At 47.3% G+C, this 19,939-nt stretch overlaps 1 protein-coding gene across 1 annotated transcript in view; it reads left to right on the top strand.

Moving 5' to 3' along the window:
• LOC144180334 (uncharacterized) overlaps positions 1-6,565 on the top strand; it is a 184,605-nt gene extending 178,040 nt beyond the window's left edge. Inside the window, exon 4 of the mRNA XM_077708704.1 lies at positions 4,886-6,565. Within this exon, the coding sequence (XP_077564830.1) occupies positions 4,886-5,007 (122 nt within the window). The 3' untranslated portion in view covers positions 5,008-6,565. The remainder of the gene's footprint in view (positions 1-4,885) is intronic.
• Positions 6,566-19,939: the final 13,374 nt, after the last annotated feature.

Here is a 19,939-nt window from a genome sequence, read left to right as displayed (position 1 = left end):
CCTCAGCTCAAGGGGTCAGAGCTACGACGTCTGCGACATACGACATACGATGTCTGGACATACGACGTCTGTCAGAGACTTTCAGATTTTAAGATTTCCCGTATACTGCTCTTGCTATTAAAAATTGAAGTTGCAAACCAGCAACTCTTTCGCGCGCCGCTTTGGTGCGCACAACTCTCCCTGGACCCGCCGCAGTGGCTCAGTGGCTAAGGCGTTGTGCTGCTGAGCTCAAGGACGCGGGTTCGGTCTCCGGCTGCGGCGCCCGCTTTTCTGATGGAAGCGGAAAGCGAAAACACCCGTGTTTTCGAGATTACGGCGCACGTTAATAATCCCCAGGTGGTCGAAATTAATCCGGAGCCCTCCATCAGGGCGCACCTCATCGCCTGTGCAGCGTCGGCGCGTTAAACCTCATAATCAAAAGAACTGCTGGTGGAAAACGAAACCCTCCGTCGCGCCACGCGTGCTTCAGTGTGAATACCTCGCTCGTTGGGAGGAGGTCGTGCAGCGGAGGCTTCGGGTTGGGGTGGCGTTATCCCCAGCAGTTACACACGCTTGGCCTTCCCGCTATCCCGCGCAGTTTGCAGACAATTGTCCCTCTTGTGTGCTTCCTGCGTCAGAAGCGGACGTTGAAGATTTTCTGTGGACTTGCCCAGGCCTTAGAGACGCCCGAACGCAACACCTCCGAGGGAGAGGGCTCCATTTTGGCAGACCCCCAGATCTAAAGCGCTGGATATGGGGGCCCCAGCACCGGTCTCTTCTTGAATTTCTGCGCTTTACGGGTACAGTTTTGTACATCTGAAAATATTTTCTTGTGCTGTAGAGCAATGTTTCGCACACAAAAAAACTCTCCCTGGTTTGTGCATGGTCAGGTTTTTGCGCACTACAGGTTAGACGGTGGCTACACAGCAAATTGTCTACGAATGGTTGGAATCGTTATCGTGTGCGCCTGAATTATGTCACAAATGAAACAAAATATGAAGTTTCAGCGGCTGAAATAGGGATACCACTTAATAGATATAGGAGATGTGGGGAGCGCCTTCGCACACCTTCTGGCCTAGAGGGTGTTGCCCGGAGCCCCTCGCCGTGAGCTCCCTTCCCTTGCCCTCCTCGCCTGCCGTGCGGCTACGGGGCCGCAAGACTTGGGAGAGGCGGGTGCCCGAGTGATGGCGCGAGGGGATGTGTTGGAGCGGGCGGCGGTGAAGAAGAACGCGCGCGGGGACTCGGAACTCGGGACGCGAAGTGTGATGATGGTGTGTGTGTGTATGCCCGGACGGTCGACAGCGTGGAGGATGTAAGTAAAGAGTTCTTTCACGCAACCGCAGTGTGCCTCATTCCTTGGCATGCCGTAGAGAGCAGGCCCACAGAGTGTAGGTGAAACATCTTCAATATAACTCGTGCTGCATGCGGTTCAACCACCGTAATGCGATTACTCAACGTCGGCGCAATCACATCTACCTCTTTTGGCATAAGGTATCGTGATTTTTCACAGTTACCAAACATTTGTTAGCATAAATATTCATTGCATTTATCATAGTTCCTTCTTGATGTGACATATCCATGAATAATATACTAATGATAATGATTGAAATGATGACAGGGGCACAGATTGAGGTGTTAATAGGACATGAACAAATGCTGTAAAAAACAAGTACGACAGAGGAGAACGTGGTGACACTGGCAATCTTGCTAGAGTTAATTTGCTAAGAAAGTTTCTGCTCCGAAAACATGCGACGGTATGACACGGACGCTGGGAAGAGGAGGAGCATCGATTGTTGTCATGCCTCCATTAAAAGGAAAAGGGAGAACTTATTATCGCCGAGACCTGCGTACAAGCCCGCTAATACGCCTTACTGTAATACACCATAATGAAATGCTTCTCGTCGTCTCGCCGGGCCTGTCGTTTGCGCTCGACTAGTGTCACTAGAGAAGGGTAGAGAGTATCGGCACCCTTTTCTCCTATTAACAGCGAAGCTCTTTAGGAAATCGTTATATTTGTGTCCGCAGTTAAAAATACCAGAACAGTGCCGAGCGCACGTGAGTGCGTGCCTCACGGCGACCACCCAGCTTCCCCGGCGCACGTTTGTCAAGCCAAGCATACCCAGATTGGCCAAGATTCCGGCGACCACCCGGAAGTTAAAACAAAAAATATAGATCGCTGGATCGTGTGTACGTGCCTCGCGGCGACCGCCTAGCGTCTCCGGCGCCGTTTATCAAGCCAAGCATACCCACCTAGGTAGTTTGGCGACAATTGCCCCCCCCCCCCCCAAAAAAAAAAAAAAAAAAAAAAATCCAGCGTTCTATGTAATCGTGGCAAAACTTGCTCGGAACGTGAAAGACACGTCATAGCGTACGCACCACCAAGGTGATGTCCAATGATTATCACTTCCATAAAATTAAAGAAGCCCACGCTTAAAGCTACAGTGATGGAGTAAAGGTCGTTGTGGCAGCTAAGAAGGAGCAAATCGGCTGCAATCGTGTACTTAAACCATCGTGATGGTCATGATGGTTGCGTACAGCTTCGCTATAACCTTCAAGCCTTACGCGCTAGCGTCGGCTTCCTTCATTTTTGTTCCGTGCCGCCGCTATGATCATTGGTCAGTTCGCATTACATGACATTTGTTTACACTGTGAGGGTTCATGGGCCTCGCCATTTCGTTGTCTATGCGTTTTAGTCGGTCCACTCTGGTAGGCTTTACTTGTCCTCTCTGCTCTGTGGTTGCGCGCGACTGAGGTCGTTCCGAATGCGAACCAAAGATAGCGCGTGTAAGAGCATTTCAGCAGCAGGAGTGTGTCCCAATTCGGTTTTGCGGCATCTTCAGTAGTGTTAACAAACGACCCGGTTGAAGTTAACGGCGAGGTCGTAGATGCGGCAAACTCGCAACACTGATAAACGCCAGCATGGCCACCGTTGCTGACTTGCGTGCTTAGAGGCGGCACTCGAATACCTTATCTACTGACTCTGCGTTCGGCTTCTTTGGCGGCAAATGCTGGGTGCTGCCTAGCCTGACGGATGCGCTGGGCGTCTTGGGCAAGAACTGCTTTATTTAGTGGCACTAGTCCTGCCGCCTGCAAAGATATTCTACAAACATGATTTTTACCAGAAACACATTGTGGCACGGTGTCACTGCTCAAAATTGAGCGCGTTCATCCATAAAGCGGTTTCGATGCTTGTTTCGTGGTTTTCTGAATGAGCTTTATGCTGTATGCCTGCTTAGCCTGACACTTGCGCTCGTAGCCTTAGGCATTGGCGCTTAACGGCGTTGACGTTTTTGCCCACGGAGATGAAACCGTTTGGGGGAGGTAGAGGTATACAACCTTGCTGTTGAAACAGCGCGACGGACGGGGCACAAAAAGGAAGAAAAAAACAACCTATTAAGCCTACTTACATGCTTTGAGGGCGGAAGCCTATCGGTTATCCAAGACTTCTTTACTGCTGCATGCATGTTTGCGCGTCTAGGCAGGAAGATAGGCCACAATTCACGGGGCAGTTGAATCCCCACAGCAGAGCTCTGCTCCGCGTTCACCAGTTCCACTCGTGTGCAGTCACGGTCGCCTGTCACGGGGCCACGCATCAGGCTAGTCCTCGTTCCATTACGGCACGGTGCCGGATAGCGCAGTAGTTTCCGCAGTTGGTTGCTGCTCTGGGGATCGGGTTAAAACACCACACGGACCCAAATGTGTCTTTATTTATTTGTTTTATCTTTACGGAGGCGGCCATTTTGCTACCGCTTGTGTTGCGGACGACGACGACGGTTTTTTTTTTTCGCCTTTTATTAGGCATTCAGGCTTTCGCTTTACACGGTGAAGCGCCTACTGCCACAAAGCGACAGCTTCCCACAGCGCTGCATCCAATCCCTGTACGTGTCTGCCGACCACGCTGCCGCTTCCTTGCACGCGGGTCGGCCGGCATGGCATCTGCGCGCGCCGTCGTGTTTGACCAAATCTTCTCGTCTTCCGCTCATGCATGCCAAGCTTGTTTGTACAATCGTCATCCCACGTGCCAGCTGCTCGAAAGGGAGCCAGCCGCGATGTCGAAAGGAGGCAGACGTTTCACCCGGGGGCTCGATGGCCTCGCCGGCGTAGTTAATCCCGCGTTTTGCGCACCGGGATTTTGTTTATGGCTGCAATAAGCCATACGGGCTTTTCCTAACGCCGTTGGATGGCGGCGTGAGGACCGCACTCCATCAGGATTCGTCAAAGCGGTAAAGCTCCTGCAATACAGGAAATGGGTTTTACGCCTCGGAAAAAAAGGAGGTTTCGTTCATACAATATATATGCTGAAGGTGGCTGCTGTGAGATGCCTGTTTGGTAAATTAGAGGTGCAGGCCCGTATAGTTTAGCATGCTAGAAGATCAGAAAAAAAAAAAAAAAAAACGTAACCACTCACTTTCTGAATGGGGACGACAAGCGGAGCTGTATACGAACGCAGTTGAGATAACGTGCTTTATGCAGTGCATGACGTCGTCGCCAAAGAGACACACATTGGCTATTTCCAGTGTTAAATGCAGTTTATTAGTTCGTCTGTACGTAGACTTGGCTAGAGCGCCATCTACGTGGTCCACGTGCACAGTCTACTGTCTACGCACGCATCCATCTCCTGGAAACCAGCGTATACCAGCTCCGCTCTAAAAAAGCATGAATGTTGACTGGTTAGCGAATGAGATCACAATTAGAAATACCGTGTGCCAAATAGCGAAGTGTGGCCATTTGGGATTTACGGCAGCGAAACGACGCAGCGTTGAAAATGATCACATCTGGCTAAATCTTGCTGTTCCGAAATTGAATCTGCTATTTGCGAGCAACAAACTAAATGTTCTTCGAATGATTTGATGTGTTTTCAACTGTTTCGCCTAAACCATCTTAATTTTTTTTTTTTGCTTTCCAGAGCCAAGACTCAAGGGCTATGGTTGCCCCCTGTACCCCGAAAAGTGTTGGGAACACTGCGCCAAGCTAAAGCGGTTCCAAGCCACCTGTGGAGGCGTTCTCCAGATGACCTGCGTTTGCTGACCACACTTCCTTCAAATGCGCGGGCGCACTTAGTTTCCTTTACCCCTCCCCCCTCCTCCCCCCGAGGTTTTCTATGCGCACCAGACAGAAAACTGAACCACAGGTGCTCCTGGCACACTTGTTAAAAGAGTAGTTACTCAATATTACATGGAATACCAAAGAAAAATAACTATTTTTATTGTTTGCGTGGAGAACATCTTCTATAAACCTGTCACACGTGCACTTTCAATCGCGATTGAGTCTATCCGGATCGAGCTCAATCCAGATCGGACGCTGCTACACGGCAGTTTCAATCGCGATCTCCCTCGACCTCCCTCGAACTCAATCCTGGTTCCTGTGTTGAGGATTGAAGTTTTAGGTTGAAGCCTGGATAGAGGTTTCCAAACGCGATCGGACGAAAGCGGTGATACTCTCGTCCCCGTTCAGTAATGGCACTGAAGGTGACAACTTCAACTAACGCCACAAATTGTATCAAATAACTTTACCTAAATAAGCGTGTCGTATTCGTAACATTTATATAGTTCTGTATAACTAGTAACTACGACCACGCAAAGTTACCAAAAGCCAGCCGCGAAGTACCTTTTTAGAGCCATCTGGCGCATGTGAGTGCAACCGGTGCAACTTCTCGATCGGGATCGAAGCGTGCCGTGTAGCAGCGGTGGTGGGTAGAGCGCGCTCGGTTAAGTCAATCGCGCTTCGCTTCAATCCGGATTGAAAGTGCCCGTGTGACAGGGGCATTAAAAATTGACAAGGAGAGAGGCATATGTTAGGCACGCTGTTGTTGCAATTCACTGCAACGCCCGGAAGCAGCGGCGTATGCGTGGATAGTGCGGCGTGCTATTAGTATTATACGCAGCACACATGCTGGGGATTGCTGGTCCTCGTGGAACAGGGTAGGAGCAGTTAGGTTAGATCATTGCGCCAAAGTTCCGGAAATCAATTTGAAGACACGGCAGACGCAGTGCGTTGAAAATTCAACCGGGTGATGGTTCGCATTCAGCACATTTAGTCGCTTACTGATGTAGTGATGACCGTCGGAAGGTGTGCTTAGTTCCTATATTGCGCTGGATTTGAGCCAGGTGCTTACACTGTGGTTGCTAATGCTGCACACCGAGGTCTAATCCTTCCCGGGTATTTTTTCGGTGATGATGTTTTGTGATGACCGCCTTGCAAACGATAGTAATCCCCGAACAAAGTTCTGAAAACGGCTGGGGCTGTCGCGCAAGCATCGCTGACAGTGCTATTTCCCTCTGATGTCAAAGTCTTGTGTTCACCGCTAATGCTATAGCTTAAAAGCTGCGCTTCATGCGTATCTACAGTTTATTGGCGTGAGCATTTCTAACCATGACGTATTTTGCGCGATAATGAAGTCGTCGCTGACTACAGTTCGGAGTGAATTATTTTCCCCTGCTATACTCCTATGCTACACACGCAGGTATCTATTGCCTATTTTGTTGAATAAAAGAATTTATTTGTGTCAATTGTGAAGTGCGTATTTTTTATAGTGCACGCGTACACTGCTGGATGTACCTGAGATCCTGAAATAAAGATATAAAGGCACCGAAAAGTCCATCCGTCCATCCGTCCATCTGTCCATCCATTCATCCGTTCGTCAACCAATCAATCAATCAATCAATCAATCAATAAATCAATCAATCAATCAATCAATCAATCAATCAATCAATCAATCAATCAATCAATCAATCAATCAATCAATCAATCAATCAGTCAGTTGATCATTCAATCAAATAATCAATCAATCAACCCCTTATTCTCTATATCTTTTTATCTGTCTCTCCATCTCTCCCCTTGCTCTCTCGTGAAAGCTGCAAAAAATATTGGCAGAGTGATAACGGCTGCACAAAAGTCTTAGTCCAGGCAAGCCCTTCACTTTCAATATGCTTACATAAAGGTTCCTGCTACAAACACTGAATTTTTAACAAAAAAGTTCGTCACCTAAGAGAAACGAGAACGCCATATAAGACGCCGAATAAGGAGAATAAGAACTCCGAGGACACTTGGGTAGTTCTTATGAGTTGTGAATATGGAAGCATTACTGTGCAACTTAACGTCGCTGAGTGCCCCTTCGAGTTTTGCACTGCGAGCAATGTTTCCGAGTTTCGCTGAGGGGTATCCGCGGTGTGCCGGCTTGGACGGCCACCGTTCGCTACTGCTGAGGTTGCGGCCGTCGGTTACGTGGATGCTTCACTCCATAGCGGTACGGCAGGGCCGTAGCCAGAAATTTTTTTCGGAGGGGGTTTTGGGAAGGGGGTAGGTTTGCCGAAAGCAACTGTAAGTATTGCTTACACGCTGCCAGGAAAAGATTTCGGGAGGGGTTCGAACCCCCAGACCCCCCCTCTGGCTACGGCCCTGTGGTAAGGTACGTACTGCTGCGCAGAGCGACCTGACTTGCTGCGGACTGCTGCGCCGCCTGCTGAGGCGAATTGTTCTGTTAAGTGGGTGCGTAATACGGAGTTAGTGTTGAAAGTCTAAAACTCTACCGATGTTTTCTTTTTTGTCTAAAAAATAAAAGAACAACATACAGTTAAACCTGGATACAACGAAGTTGCAAAAAATTCGTAATTTTCCAGTATGGCTTGGTGGGCTAGTTGGTGTAGCATCATAAAGGGTTAACAGCGCACAAACACAAAGATACACCTTTATGATGCCACACCAACTAGCCCACCAAGCCATCCTCGCGAACTTCATTTCGACTTCTTTGGGTTCTTTCAACTGTTCGTCAACCAACCCAGACACACTCATCTCGCTCACTGCCTTCGCCAAATGCCAGTCTCGTGAACTCGGCTTCTGCATACGTAATAAGGTACTTCCACCGGCTGTACGTGGTTTTACTGTCTGTGGTTGTACTGCCTGTGCAACTGCCAGAGCGGAGTGGCAAGAGAGAAGTCGCTTCTTCAAAGAGTGCCTGTTCCAGCGCCTGCATAGAGGAGTGGAGGCTCACCGCGCCTCGGCTCGGTGGCGAGAATGTGTGCGTATCCTGGACACAACAACTGAGTGCTGGTTCAGCGCTTGTCCTGTCTTCTCTTCCTTGTGTGTCGTTGTATTTGTGCGCTGTTAACCCTTCATGACGTAATTTTCTGTTACATGCAGGTTCAGACTTAAGGATCGCGCAGCGAAAGCAGAAACGGAACCAAAGTATTAGACATCAGTGACGGTGAACTCGGCCTTTAAGAATTCATTTCACTGTGAACAGCAACGTGATTTCCGCCAGCTGCTTTCCGACGAGCTTAGTCATCACACTGCGACCGACAGAAGCGAGGTCACTTACTCCCGTATTCAGACGTAACTTAGGTATCACTTTTGCTTTTGACACTTTTTTGGAGCCTTAACGCGTTTCAAGCACCAAACGTATGCTCCAAGTGCGCCTTTTCGCGAACTTGATGCTCTATTCCGCAATCAAAATTGGTTAGAGGGTGCTAGCTGCGATACTGCACCGGGCGGCGACGTTCTTTTAGATGCGAAGCATCTCCTGCTCGGGGCTGTGTCTCTCCCTCCCTTGTTGTTGTTCGCAGTCCGCACTCTCCTGCGCATGCGCGTCTCTTCAGTCCCGTCAGAGTTTGGCCTGACGTCAGCTCAGTACTCTATAAAAAGAAAGGGTTAGGCGGCGCCCGGTTTCGATCCCACGACTCTCTGGCCGCAACGGGAGGTGCATGGCGCTCTTCCCACTGGGCTACAAATTTTTTTTTATTACGTGCTCCGATAAATGAAACAACATAACGGCAACACAATGGAACCTACACTAAACTCTCATGATGCTTCGCATCCTCCTCATGGTTCCCCAGGGGAAGATGGTGTAATTTTTTTTCTCGATGATGGAGATAGCATTTAACATTACCAGTTTGTCATGGAAAGACAAAACTTCTCGATTTCTGGCAACAGAAATGATCCGACACCAGATATAACAGTGGGTATACGCTCGACTACACGTCTACAGGCAGGCCTAGCACCTAAGTTACACCGCACTCACACGTGGAAAGCAGGGTAGTTGGCGGTGCGGGCGAAATTCGAAAAAAAATAGTGCATTTCTCCGACCGGACAACCCACGGGGTGGTCACGGCGAGAGTTGCTGGGGTCACCGGTACGACGGTCACCACCACGCCTGCCTAAGGGCCTTTAACGGCTCAATAAAATGTTTGTCCTCCTCCAGCTGATTTTTTATAAAAAGCGTTTTCTTATCAGCGTAGCGAATTCGTTACAGCAAGGTTAACCGTCGCAACGCCTTCATTACATTGAGGACGCAGACACATGGGTTACAATGGGGCTGGCAATGGGGAATTGAAAAGCTTCGTTAAATCCAGGAATTCGTTACATAGAGGTTCGTTGCACCCAGGTTAGGTTGTAACAGATATTTAGCGGCCTTTCAGGCCAGAAAACGCAAATACCATGCTCATGCATTTTAATGAAAAGCGAAAACGTGCTCGACTCGGTGACCTGCCACAATGCTATCAAAACGGTTACAAGGCATTGCGTCGCGTGCTTTATAGCACTGCATAAATGGTCAGGGAAGGAGGATGAACTCCACAAGACGTGTGCCCTGCGTTCCTTCACGTCTTGACAATAATCCCGGTCGGCTTTTCAAGAAGGGACAGCCCGTTTATGGATGGGTAAAAATGTTTTTTAACGAACCCTCATGGAACCCAAAGGCCTTTCATTTTACATTTTTAGCTACGGCGTTGCGGTGCCGAGCACGATATTTTCGGGATCGATTCCTGGGCGCGGCGACTGTTTTTCGGGTGGTAGTAAAATGGAAAATCCCTGTGTTCAGAAGAATTCTGACCATGTTAAAAATCCCCGAGTTATCTAAATTATTGTCTAGACACAATGCACCATGGGTGCACTTATAGGCGAAGCTTCGGCGCGAATACTACAAAATCCTAATTTTAACTTCTAATAATTACAGCTATGGACAAATGAAACTTGGTCTCGAATATATGAACCAGAACGCAGAAATAGCGCAATTTATTTCCATTCAAGTCAAATTGACGCGTGCCTTAATTACAGTAACAAAGTTTGGAAATGTGGCTGTCCGAATGTACCAATAGAGCGCCATTATTAAACCTTCATGAACGGTATTTTTAAATTTTGAGTGTTCTCGTTCCCATTTTCGTGTTAGCATATTCATTTTTCCATGACTGTTCAGTGGTTAAGTGCGTGCGTGGCTCGCCGTTCATGTGTCAAACGAGACTCCATAGTGTTCTGGCATCACCCCTTCCTAGATCATCCTTGTGAGCCTAACCTTTATTCCTTCACTCCACCTGCAGTCGATATACGCTGTAAGGATGGTAAATCTTGATTCGGACAGAGCGTGCGATGCCGGTATCACGAATCAACACTCCGCTCTCTCCGCGTTGGATTTATGAAGGGCCTTACGAAGTCAACGAGCCAACTGCCGATGCACGTTTGCAGACATCCGTGACAAGATCGTGAGGGCCGGGCGGCTGCCGCTTTCTTTAACAACAACGGGAAGGATGTGCCCGCGCTGAGCCTCCTGGCCTCCATGATGTCTCGTCTGTGGGCGGCAGACTTCACGCATGCTTCGTTGCGGCTAGGCGCGCTTGGCGGAGCGTAGTCCCCGCCCTCAATGAGGTAAACGACCGAGAGAAAACGTATAATTTTAAATTAGGTCATATGTGAGGTGGTAAATGCTCTCTTAGAAAGAAACGATGCATAACATTATGAGGCAAGGAAGTACACGAACAAACTTAAAGGTTCACCTTGTGTTTTGCGCCTACAGCAAACTCTTGTTATGAGGAATTGCTTTATTCGAATTCTCACTTTATCCGAACATTTTCATGGTCGCCGCTGCAGTGTATGTAGAGTAAGTCATACCAGTTTTTAACGAACTATCGCTTATAACGAAGCTAGTTGATTGTCCGGGAAAATTCGTTTTAACGAAGGTAACGAAGGTTTACTGTGTTTGAAAAGTGAGAGCAAAGAATTTTCTAACGAATTTTTAAAAATTTAACGGCGAACTATACTAGTCATCGGAAACGGTGCACTCTGTGCAAACGTGGGCGTTTTAGGAGGGAAAAGTTGCGTTAGGAAAACTGTGGAGGAATCTGATGCTTCCATGTTATGAATTTTTTCAAAATCTCTGCTTTTCAAGAATTGCCGCACTCCCATACAAAAATGCCTTATGGGCGTCTATTGAAAAATGTATGGTGAGCTATGGCCGCCTATGGGTCTCTATGGTCACCCATAAAAAGGCATAAATTAGGCTATAGCCAGCTATTGAAGTTTTTATAGATCCTGCACTAAAGACTGTCAACCATACAATTCTCTTTAGACGATTATAGAACATCCTAGTGTATTTAGTCTATAGAGTCACAACTATTCAGGTAACTGTAGCCAGCTAAAGAAATATGTATGGCTTTAGTTCTATAGACCAGCCGCGGCAAAGCTCTTTTGGCTGGCTATAGACCATTTTTTAGCTTGAAGTCTACAGACTCAAAACCATTCAGCTGTCTTTTGCCAGCTATTGCAAAGAGTTCGTCCTAAAGCTATAGAGAGAAAGCCATAGAAGCTCATTCGGCTGGCTATAGGCCGTTGTTTCGCTCTAAGTCTACAGACTTCAAACCATTCAGCTGTCTTTTGCCAGCTATTGAAAAGAGTTCGTCCCAAAGCTGTAGAGAGAAAGCCACAAAAGCTCATTTGGCTGGCTATGGGCCGTTGTTTAGCTCTAAGTCTACAAACTTGGAACCACTCGGATGTCTTCTGCCAGCTATTGGAGAGAATTTGCTTTAAAGCTAAAGTGAGGCAGCCATAAAAACTTCTGCGGCTGGGTACAGTACAATATATAAGTGTAAACCTTTAGATGTGTGATAATTAAGCAACATTTTGCCAGCATTAAGAAAGCATTTGGCGCAGAACTTACAAGCCTGCATCCATAAAGGCTTCTTTAGCTAACTACATAGTAACATAAGGCTCCAAGTTTCCAGCCGCTAATCGAAAAGTGTTAGCCTATAAATGAATAATTCGAGCAACCATTAAATCCTATTCTGCTGGTTTCAATATGACTTATGACGCGAAATTCATATACTCATGATTTATCTAGCTACATCTACAACACAGATTGGATAACGATGACGAGGTTGATCGGCCGGTTATATGAACGTATTTGTTCAATAAGCTTAGGTACTTATTATACCAACAATACTGGAAAAGTACAATTAAAAGAAGCTACTGATTAACGCTCAAATTCAGGTTGCAACTTTGGATACTGCGCGTCCGCAAAGCTTGCAAATGAACGTTGACCGAAAGACGTATAATTTCGTAGAATTATTCCTCTGTGGCCCTTCGCTGCCACGGTCGAGTGAAAAAGCGGGCTTCTCTGAAAATGGCCCTCACAGCATCGAAGCACATTGGAAATAACTTCCGCGGCCCATGGTACGCTCTCTCAGAAATATGCTGGAAGCTGCGAACAACCGCATTCTTCCTCCCGCGGACCCCACTTTCAGATTAGTCATTGAGAAAGGGGGAGAGCGACCCACGCGGGACCGAAGGAGGCGCGGTGAAGAAATTCTGGGAAGCGATGAAAGGGTAGGGGGGACACCCCTGCTTCCTGTTTTATTTTCTGTTGTTTGTTTGGCATACTGGTTTTGGCGATGGGTACCGAAGGACACGGCCGGGCGGCCCGCGCTGTGTTAGTATTCCTGCGCGCAGCAATGCTAGTGACAATGTTCCCTGAGTACTGAGAACAGATACAACTTTTTTCGGATGAAGAAAACAAAACGTTAAGCGATCTTGTATTTACCAAAAAAAATAATTAACACCGAACAAGTTAGAAAAAGATCGAAAGATGGCCATGTATCTCCGCACTATTTGCTATCGCGATGGACCTGCTTATACCTGGATGTACTCAGTCAGCCACATTTCGTCTCCTTGCTCATGTGCGCGGGCATGGCACGTGTTGCCTGGTGCTGGGAATTTCGACTCGACGGCAATGTGCTCGTGTAGATGGTGTGACGCCAACTTTTTGGTGTCGTGAATTTCGGTGTTTACGGTGACAGTGTTACGATTAATTCAACATCAACTTCAAGTCATGCGAAAATGGATACCTGCGATACTGTGACAGGAATTTCATCGTACGCAAAACTCTAGGGTGAGTGATCTTACGAACTAAAGAGACTCTATAGTGCGAGAAATGCAGGACTTTTTTTGGTGTTCACGAATACTTTTCTAAACTACCCTGCACCACATGGGCACTGCAACGTAGACAGAAGTGAAGATTTGGCCACGGTGATGTGACAAAAATCATTTTTTCGCGAACTGAGAAAACTTAGAAGGAACTAATGGAGTGAACTTGGAAAAACGTTTTTTTTTTATCATTGCATTGTGTGCGACCATCTTCATTGTTTTATTGAGAGTGCATTTTCATTTTAGCCACCGAACTTGCAGCTGTGTGCGCTGAGTACTGAGTGTAATGAACGACTTCTGAGTGCTTTCTTTTCTGTGGACTACCCAGCACCTGTAGGTATTTGTGTCTCGGCGGACGTTCGCGGGGAGTGTGCCGCGTCGTATGGCTGTCGAGCGAGTCACTTAAGCGTGAGCCAGAGTGTTAGAATGCGTGTGCTGTGTTTTTCGATCGGCGTATGTGAACAACTGTTTACTGGTGGTGAAGTAGCGTAGATAGTAGCCATTTATGTGATGAATGGAATGAATAAACCCCTTGATTTTGCTTTCCTTGAATGCCTGTGTTTAAGCCTTTTGTGAATGAAAACTGGCGAAGTGTTTGCAATCGAAACCTCGCACTCCCCCTATATCACTGAAGTGTTCACGTAGCATATATTACATAATGCACCTAAGTGCCACATGACAAGTTCTAGAGATCTGCAAGGCTCTATGCCGGCATGGCAGCGTGCTAATAATTTCTCAGCGGCTGCTGCTGTCGCCGTGTTTCAAGTAGTGGTGATTCTCTTCTGGCTGCAGCTCATGCAAAAATATTGTATGGTCAGCTATGGAAAAACCTTCTTATGGTTGTCTTTAGCTATTTGGCCCAATTATCTTTAGACATTTCTATGGCTGTCTTTAGCCATTCCTATCGACATTCCTATGGGTGTCTTTAGATTCTTCTATAGCCATAGCGATATCGAAAGAAGAGCTAAAAACAGCCATAGAACCGGCTATAGAAGAAGCTAAAGACACCCATAGGGATTTCAATACGAATAGCTAAAGACACCCATAGGAATGTCGATACGAATATCTAAAGACAACCACAGAGCCGGCTATAGAAGACGCTAAAGACACCCATAGGAATGTCGATAGGAATAGCTAAAGACAACCATATAACCGGCTATAGAAGAACCTAAAGACACCCATAGGAATGTCGATAAGAATAGATAAAGACAGCCGTAGAAATGGTCATATAAGAAGCTAAAGACACCCATAGGAATGGAGATACGAATCGCTAAAGACAACCATAGAAAAGTCTAAAGATTATTGGGCCAAATAGCTAAAGACGCCCATAAAAAGGATTTTCTATAGCCGACCATACAATATTTTTGTATGGGCTAACCTACGCACGCACACAGCACGAAGTGAAGAAATGGTTCGGTGGGTTACAGGGAAGGTATTTCACCCCTAATTAAAGAAAAATTATGCGGAATTTAGGGAAGACGTATATATAGTTAATTACTTTCAGTGATGCTGGTTCACGAGGAAGATGTAGTTTCTTAAAAAAACAAGTTTTAGTCGCTCCTAAAATTTTATTGGTTTAGTAGGTTGTAAAAGTACATTAGAAAAGGTGATTTCCAGTATGCAGAACGCTTGCATCTGGTGTCCTCCTCGCGCAAGCTTCAGCGTCGCTGAACCTTCCAAGCTGTTCTGGCATTCAGTTGACCCAACAACAGCAACCACTTATCGTAGACCCCATGGTTCAACACCTACCACATCATTAGAACATGCCCAGGACATGGATTAAGATTCTTCTGTGCCTGAAAGTCAAGGGCCAGCGGCCCGCGCAAAGCACGAACTGTAAACGCACAGGATACGCCGCCCAATAAGGAGGTGAGGGCCACCACAGACGCTTCCACCGCAACCGCTCCTCCTTGCAGCAATTCTACCACAGCTGTTTACCCGACCCCACCTCCCGACCGATCATTCTCGGTTCAGATTGCACCAAACGATCTTGCACCTGATCCAGGTCTACATCCGCGCCCCCAACTGGATCATGCTAAATATTCTCGCCGAAAGCGGCTCGCTGAGAAGACTCCGCAGGGCTACCTGCATGGTGTCCCCACCCTACCCCGTTCCGCAGAAAGCTTTGTTAATAAGACAATCGCTAATGCGGCCCTCACACCCTCCACACTGCGGAAATGGTTGCATTTGGACTCTTCAGCCTCTCCGTACTGTCCCCATTGCCAGCAGAATGTTTTTTCAGACCTCAAACACCTCACTTGGCACTGTGCAACTTTCGCATCTTCTCGCGATTCTTTGCTCAGTGCTCTGCCCCCCAACTCGTCCCCTGATGATCCCCCGTACGAAGACCCCAATTTTCTGCATGCTCTAGGTGTGTTTTCCATTAAGAGTGGCCTGGCAAGGATAGTATGAGATGGGGTCTACAATCCCCCTCCCAAAGAAATCACTGATCATCTATCTCCAACAAGTCATCTCTAACGATTGAGTGATCACCTCCCCCTCCTCCCTTTTTCCCCTTCCCCAACTACAGTCATGTGGCCTCCCCCATCTTAATAAATGTCATTCATTCATTCATTGCACCAAACAATTACCAACACAATGCTAAGTTTAAGGATTTCGCCGTGCTACGTTATTTAAAGGGCGTAACGGATTTTTCGAAAGCACACCCCTGACAGGCCGAAAAGGCCTTCAAATTGCTTCAAATGCAAAAGGAGTGCGTATGTTGCAGGAGCTCAATATGGCTGAAGTTTTCAAAATTGCACCCCTTAGAGAGTGAGAAGCACCGAAAATATGAATTTCTTGTTTTTATCGCAGGCCCGTAGAGATTTGATTTGATTTGATTGTATACTGTTTAACGCGCTGACGCAACGCAGGCGATGAGGCGCGCCGTATGGATAGCTACGGATTATTTTGACCACCTGGGGTTCTTTTACGTGCGCCGAAATCTCGTACACACGCGCGTTTTTGCTTTTCGCCTGCATCAGAAAAGCGGCCGCCGCGGCTGGGAATCAAACCCGCGACCTCGTGCTGAGCAGCGCAATGCCTTAGCCACTGAGCCACCGCGGCAGGTCCCGTAGAGATTTAGAACAAGTATTTATTGACACAGGTAAACAAGACAAATGCATAAGAACTGCTTCACAATTGGTTCATCCATAACAGCCACGTAATAGGCAGAACCAGGATTTTTGGCAAATTGCCTGTTTTTACGTCGCTAGCTGCAATGGCGGGGCCTTCGACGGTCCGCGATTGCAGCGCCAGACTTCCCTCTAGTGTATATAAGTATGAAACAATGCTGCAGGAGACATCAACATAGTGCTGTGCGCGTCTTGCCAAACGAGGCTTTTCATTTTCCCCCACTTATAATGGAATAAAGCGAGGAATATTGGGGTGGGCATAATATGCCGAACCAGAAACGAGAGGGGTTGCCGTCGGTATGACAGCGATGTGCGGAAGGGTGTAGCCAGGAGTTAACGGACGACGAGATCGCGCGCAAAATGACCGCGCAAAGCGACTCTGACTCCGGCGATGGCACTCCCGACCAACGTTACTAGAATTATTCTAGTAACGTTGCTCCCGACCGCCCGCAACCGTCCACGCAGGACAAAGCTGACCGTTTTTAACCGTCCGCTCCGCTCCGGAAGCGAGCGGGAGCGCCATTGCGCATGCGTCGCGCGCTTGGCGGCCAACGCCATCGGCTCCGGTTGCGCTGAGCGAGCCGCCGGTACCCGAGCGGACCGTGGAAAATGGAATACCGGCTAATGCCAACGCTTTAGCATTGTTGTTCAATTTTTACGAGAAAACGTGACGCTTGCAGAGATGCAAGCAGACGTTCTCACACGGAGGAGGCATTTTAGGCAAATAACAATTCGCGACTACTTCTGTCCTGCTTAAAATAAATAAAAGTTCGTTTTCGCTACTCGCGGATTTTTCGGACTGCTCTTTTATTCGGTCTATTTATTGTTCGCCTCCAGGTTTGAACAATCGGTCGGCTGCTTATTGTGTTTTGTGGTCTACGTCTGGTACGGTGCCTGCGAGGAACAAGCTTTCTCCGACTTGTCACTTCGTTGTATGTTGTACTTCTGGAGAGCAATAAACTACGTGAGATTCTGCTACCTTGCGCTGCCTTGGCACTTTTCGATACAGGTTTTTTAAAGACGATAGTCTTTCTTGGTCTACTTAAACCCAGAAATTTCGGTCTGTCTGTATGTCTGTCTGTCTGTAACTCGATTCAGCCACCCGGCCAAAATAAAATGCTTACTGCGCAATAGTCTTGTATACTCACACCCAAATGTAAACGTCTAAGCCCGGTTTATATGTTCATACTTGTCAACTTTGTTGAACAAGAACAAGACATTACGCCAATATAAGACAGGAAATTAGTACACAACGGATATTTACAGTGTTCCATTATTAAAAAATTCCTGGATGCTTGGTTTTTCGATAGCAAATGATACTCAACAACTACTGCAGGAAACCGCCGCCTGCTGTTGCCCTCCCTACCTCCTGGCGGCATATGAGAAATCACGCGGCAGAGCAAAGAAAGGTTCCACTAGCTAGGTTTCACGTTCTGCTTAAAACGCAAGTGGGCCGCCTCGATTCACGCGCGTCTCCGCCGTACGCAGCGCTGGCATCGAAGAACCCCGCATGTAGCAGTGGAACGCGGTAAATTCAAATCGCCTTGAGCAAACCTTTAGTGTGTTTACCTTTAAACATCTCTGTACCTACCCAACGACGACAACTCATGCCATCTGATTTCCTGCCTTGGACTCTATCACCCCTATGCATAAAATTAAACATACCTGGACTCACCTCAAAAAAAGTTATGCCTCAGATATGCCTCCTTCAATTAACACTTGCCCATATAAGTGACCAATACTCTCATATGACCCACATTTTTACTGATGGATCATCTACGCCTGACTGCAGTTCTTCTGGGCTATTCATTTCATCCACCCGCCAAGCACTCTCATACCGACTTGAGCACCCAACGTCATCTACATCTGCTGAGCTTCATGCCATCAAACAAGCACTTCGCTACATTCTGCGCCAGCAGCCAGCACAGTGGGTAATCTTCACGGATTCGAAGACAGCACTGCAAACTCTTCGACGTGCCAGCTGCTTCAGCATTCACGAACATATATCCCGCGATGTCTCTTATCTAAATTATCTAGTTTGTGTCGCCGGGCACCGCGTGATACTGCAGTGGATCCCTGCCCACTGCGGCATCATAGGCAATGAAAAAGCAGATGAGGCTGCCAAAAGAGGATTACGACTGCGGAACGTGAGGAACATTTCCTTCACGAAGCACGATGCCTCGAGTCTAGCAAAGGAGCTTGTTTTCAGGGAAAGAAGCACCTTCTGGTCTCTCCCGGAAAACCAGCACCCATTCCTGCATCACGTCGACCCAACTTTGGCACTGAGGTTGCCGGAGCGACTTCCACGTCGGCTAGAGACTTTGCTTCATCGCTTACGTCTCAACGTGGCGCTAACACATACCTACCGCTATCGCCTTGGCCTAACCTCGAACCCCTATTATGACAACTGCGGTTCACCAGAAACCGTCGAGCATATTTTGCTGGAGTGTCCTACATACTGTCGAGCAAGGAACAACCTTGCACAGAAGATCGAGTGCCTCAACCACAGTTCCTTGACTTTGAAAGCACTTCTGGGACCATGGCCATCTCCCTCCTCTCAGCGTAAAGTGCTAACCGCATTATTTGAATACCTCAATGGCATCGGCGTCGCTGAGCTGATTTAGGACTAGACCATCCTTGCACTGTACAACCATCCATAGACTTCACGTGTCGCACTGACGGTCCCCAACGCACACGCTACCTCCTTTTTTTTTTACTTCTTTTATTTTCTTCTTTCTTCTCTCCCTTCTGCCTTTCATCCTATTGCAACTTTATTCCCTCCTCCCGTACCGCGCAGAGTAGCTTGTCGGCGTTAACATGCCGGCAAACCTCTCTGCTTTCCTCTAATAAAGAGCTCTCTCTCTCTCTCTCTCTCTCTCTCTCTCTCTCTCTCTCTCTCTCTCTCTCTCTCTCTCTTTGGTATGAGCGCGACGGAGCAGGAACAGCATGAGAGGTGAGCGGGAAAGCAAACGGGGGCATTTCTTTGGCAAATGTCTACAAAGACTATCGTCTTTTGACGACATTTGCATCGAAAGGAGCAGATACGCGGCCAATTTTCTTATTCCGATTCAACAGCTCATGGAAGAGGTAATGTCATAGTTATTTATTCGCTAATTGATGTGAGAAGCATTACGAAAAGCAGGAAAAAATGTACGAGTTTGTTTTCCAGATGACGTCCTAAAAACCAACGTTACTAGATTAGTAACGTTGCTAGAAACGACATTCGCACTGTTGAGCCCTTCATGTCTCGAAAATTATTCTTGGTTTAAATTTTTGTAGTGATGGGAAACACAAAATCAATTAAATTTTAGTGTCCATCCTGCCCTAACATCTCATTATAAACTCCACATTAACAGTAGTCACCGATTACTTAACAGTGTTTATTCAATACAAAGAAAAAGGATTCATTGAATATACTGACTATTGGGGTAATGTATACTGACTTTTAGGAACTTTATCGACACTTTTGTAAACATCTAGTGATGCCAGCTGGCATCACTGCCTAAAGCTAGATAAAGTTGGTTGCGAAGGAACCCATAAGCCATGTCTTTGGTGCCACCACACTGTACAAAAAACAAAGCGCGCACACATACAACATCCAACAGCTGTTTTATTAGTGGCGATGGAAACATTGCGAGGAA

The sequence above is a fragment of the Haemaphysalis longicornis genome, unplaced genomic scaffold (assembly GCF_048455015.1).
Source record: "Haemaphysalis longicornis isolate Haplotype H1 unplaced genomic scaffold, Haemaphysalis longicornis Haplotype H1 scaffold_4, whole genome shotgun sequence".
Classification (NCBI taxonomy): domain Eukaryota; kingdom Metazoa; phylum Arthropoda; class Arachnida; order Ixodida; family Ixodidae; genus Haemaphysalis; species Haemaphysalis longicornis.
The sequence above is the reverse complement of the archived record's forward strand: the minus strand, read 5'-3'. Positions and strand labels throughout refer to the sequence as shown.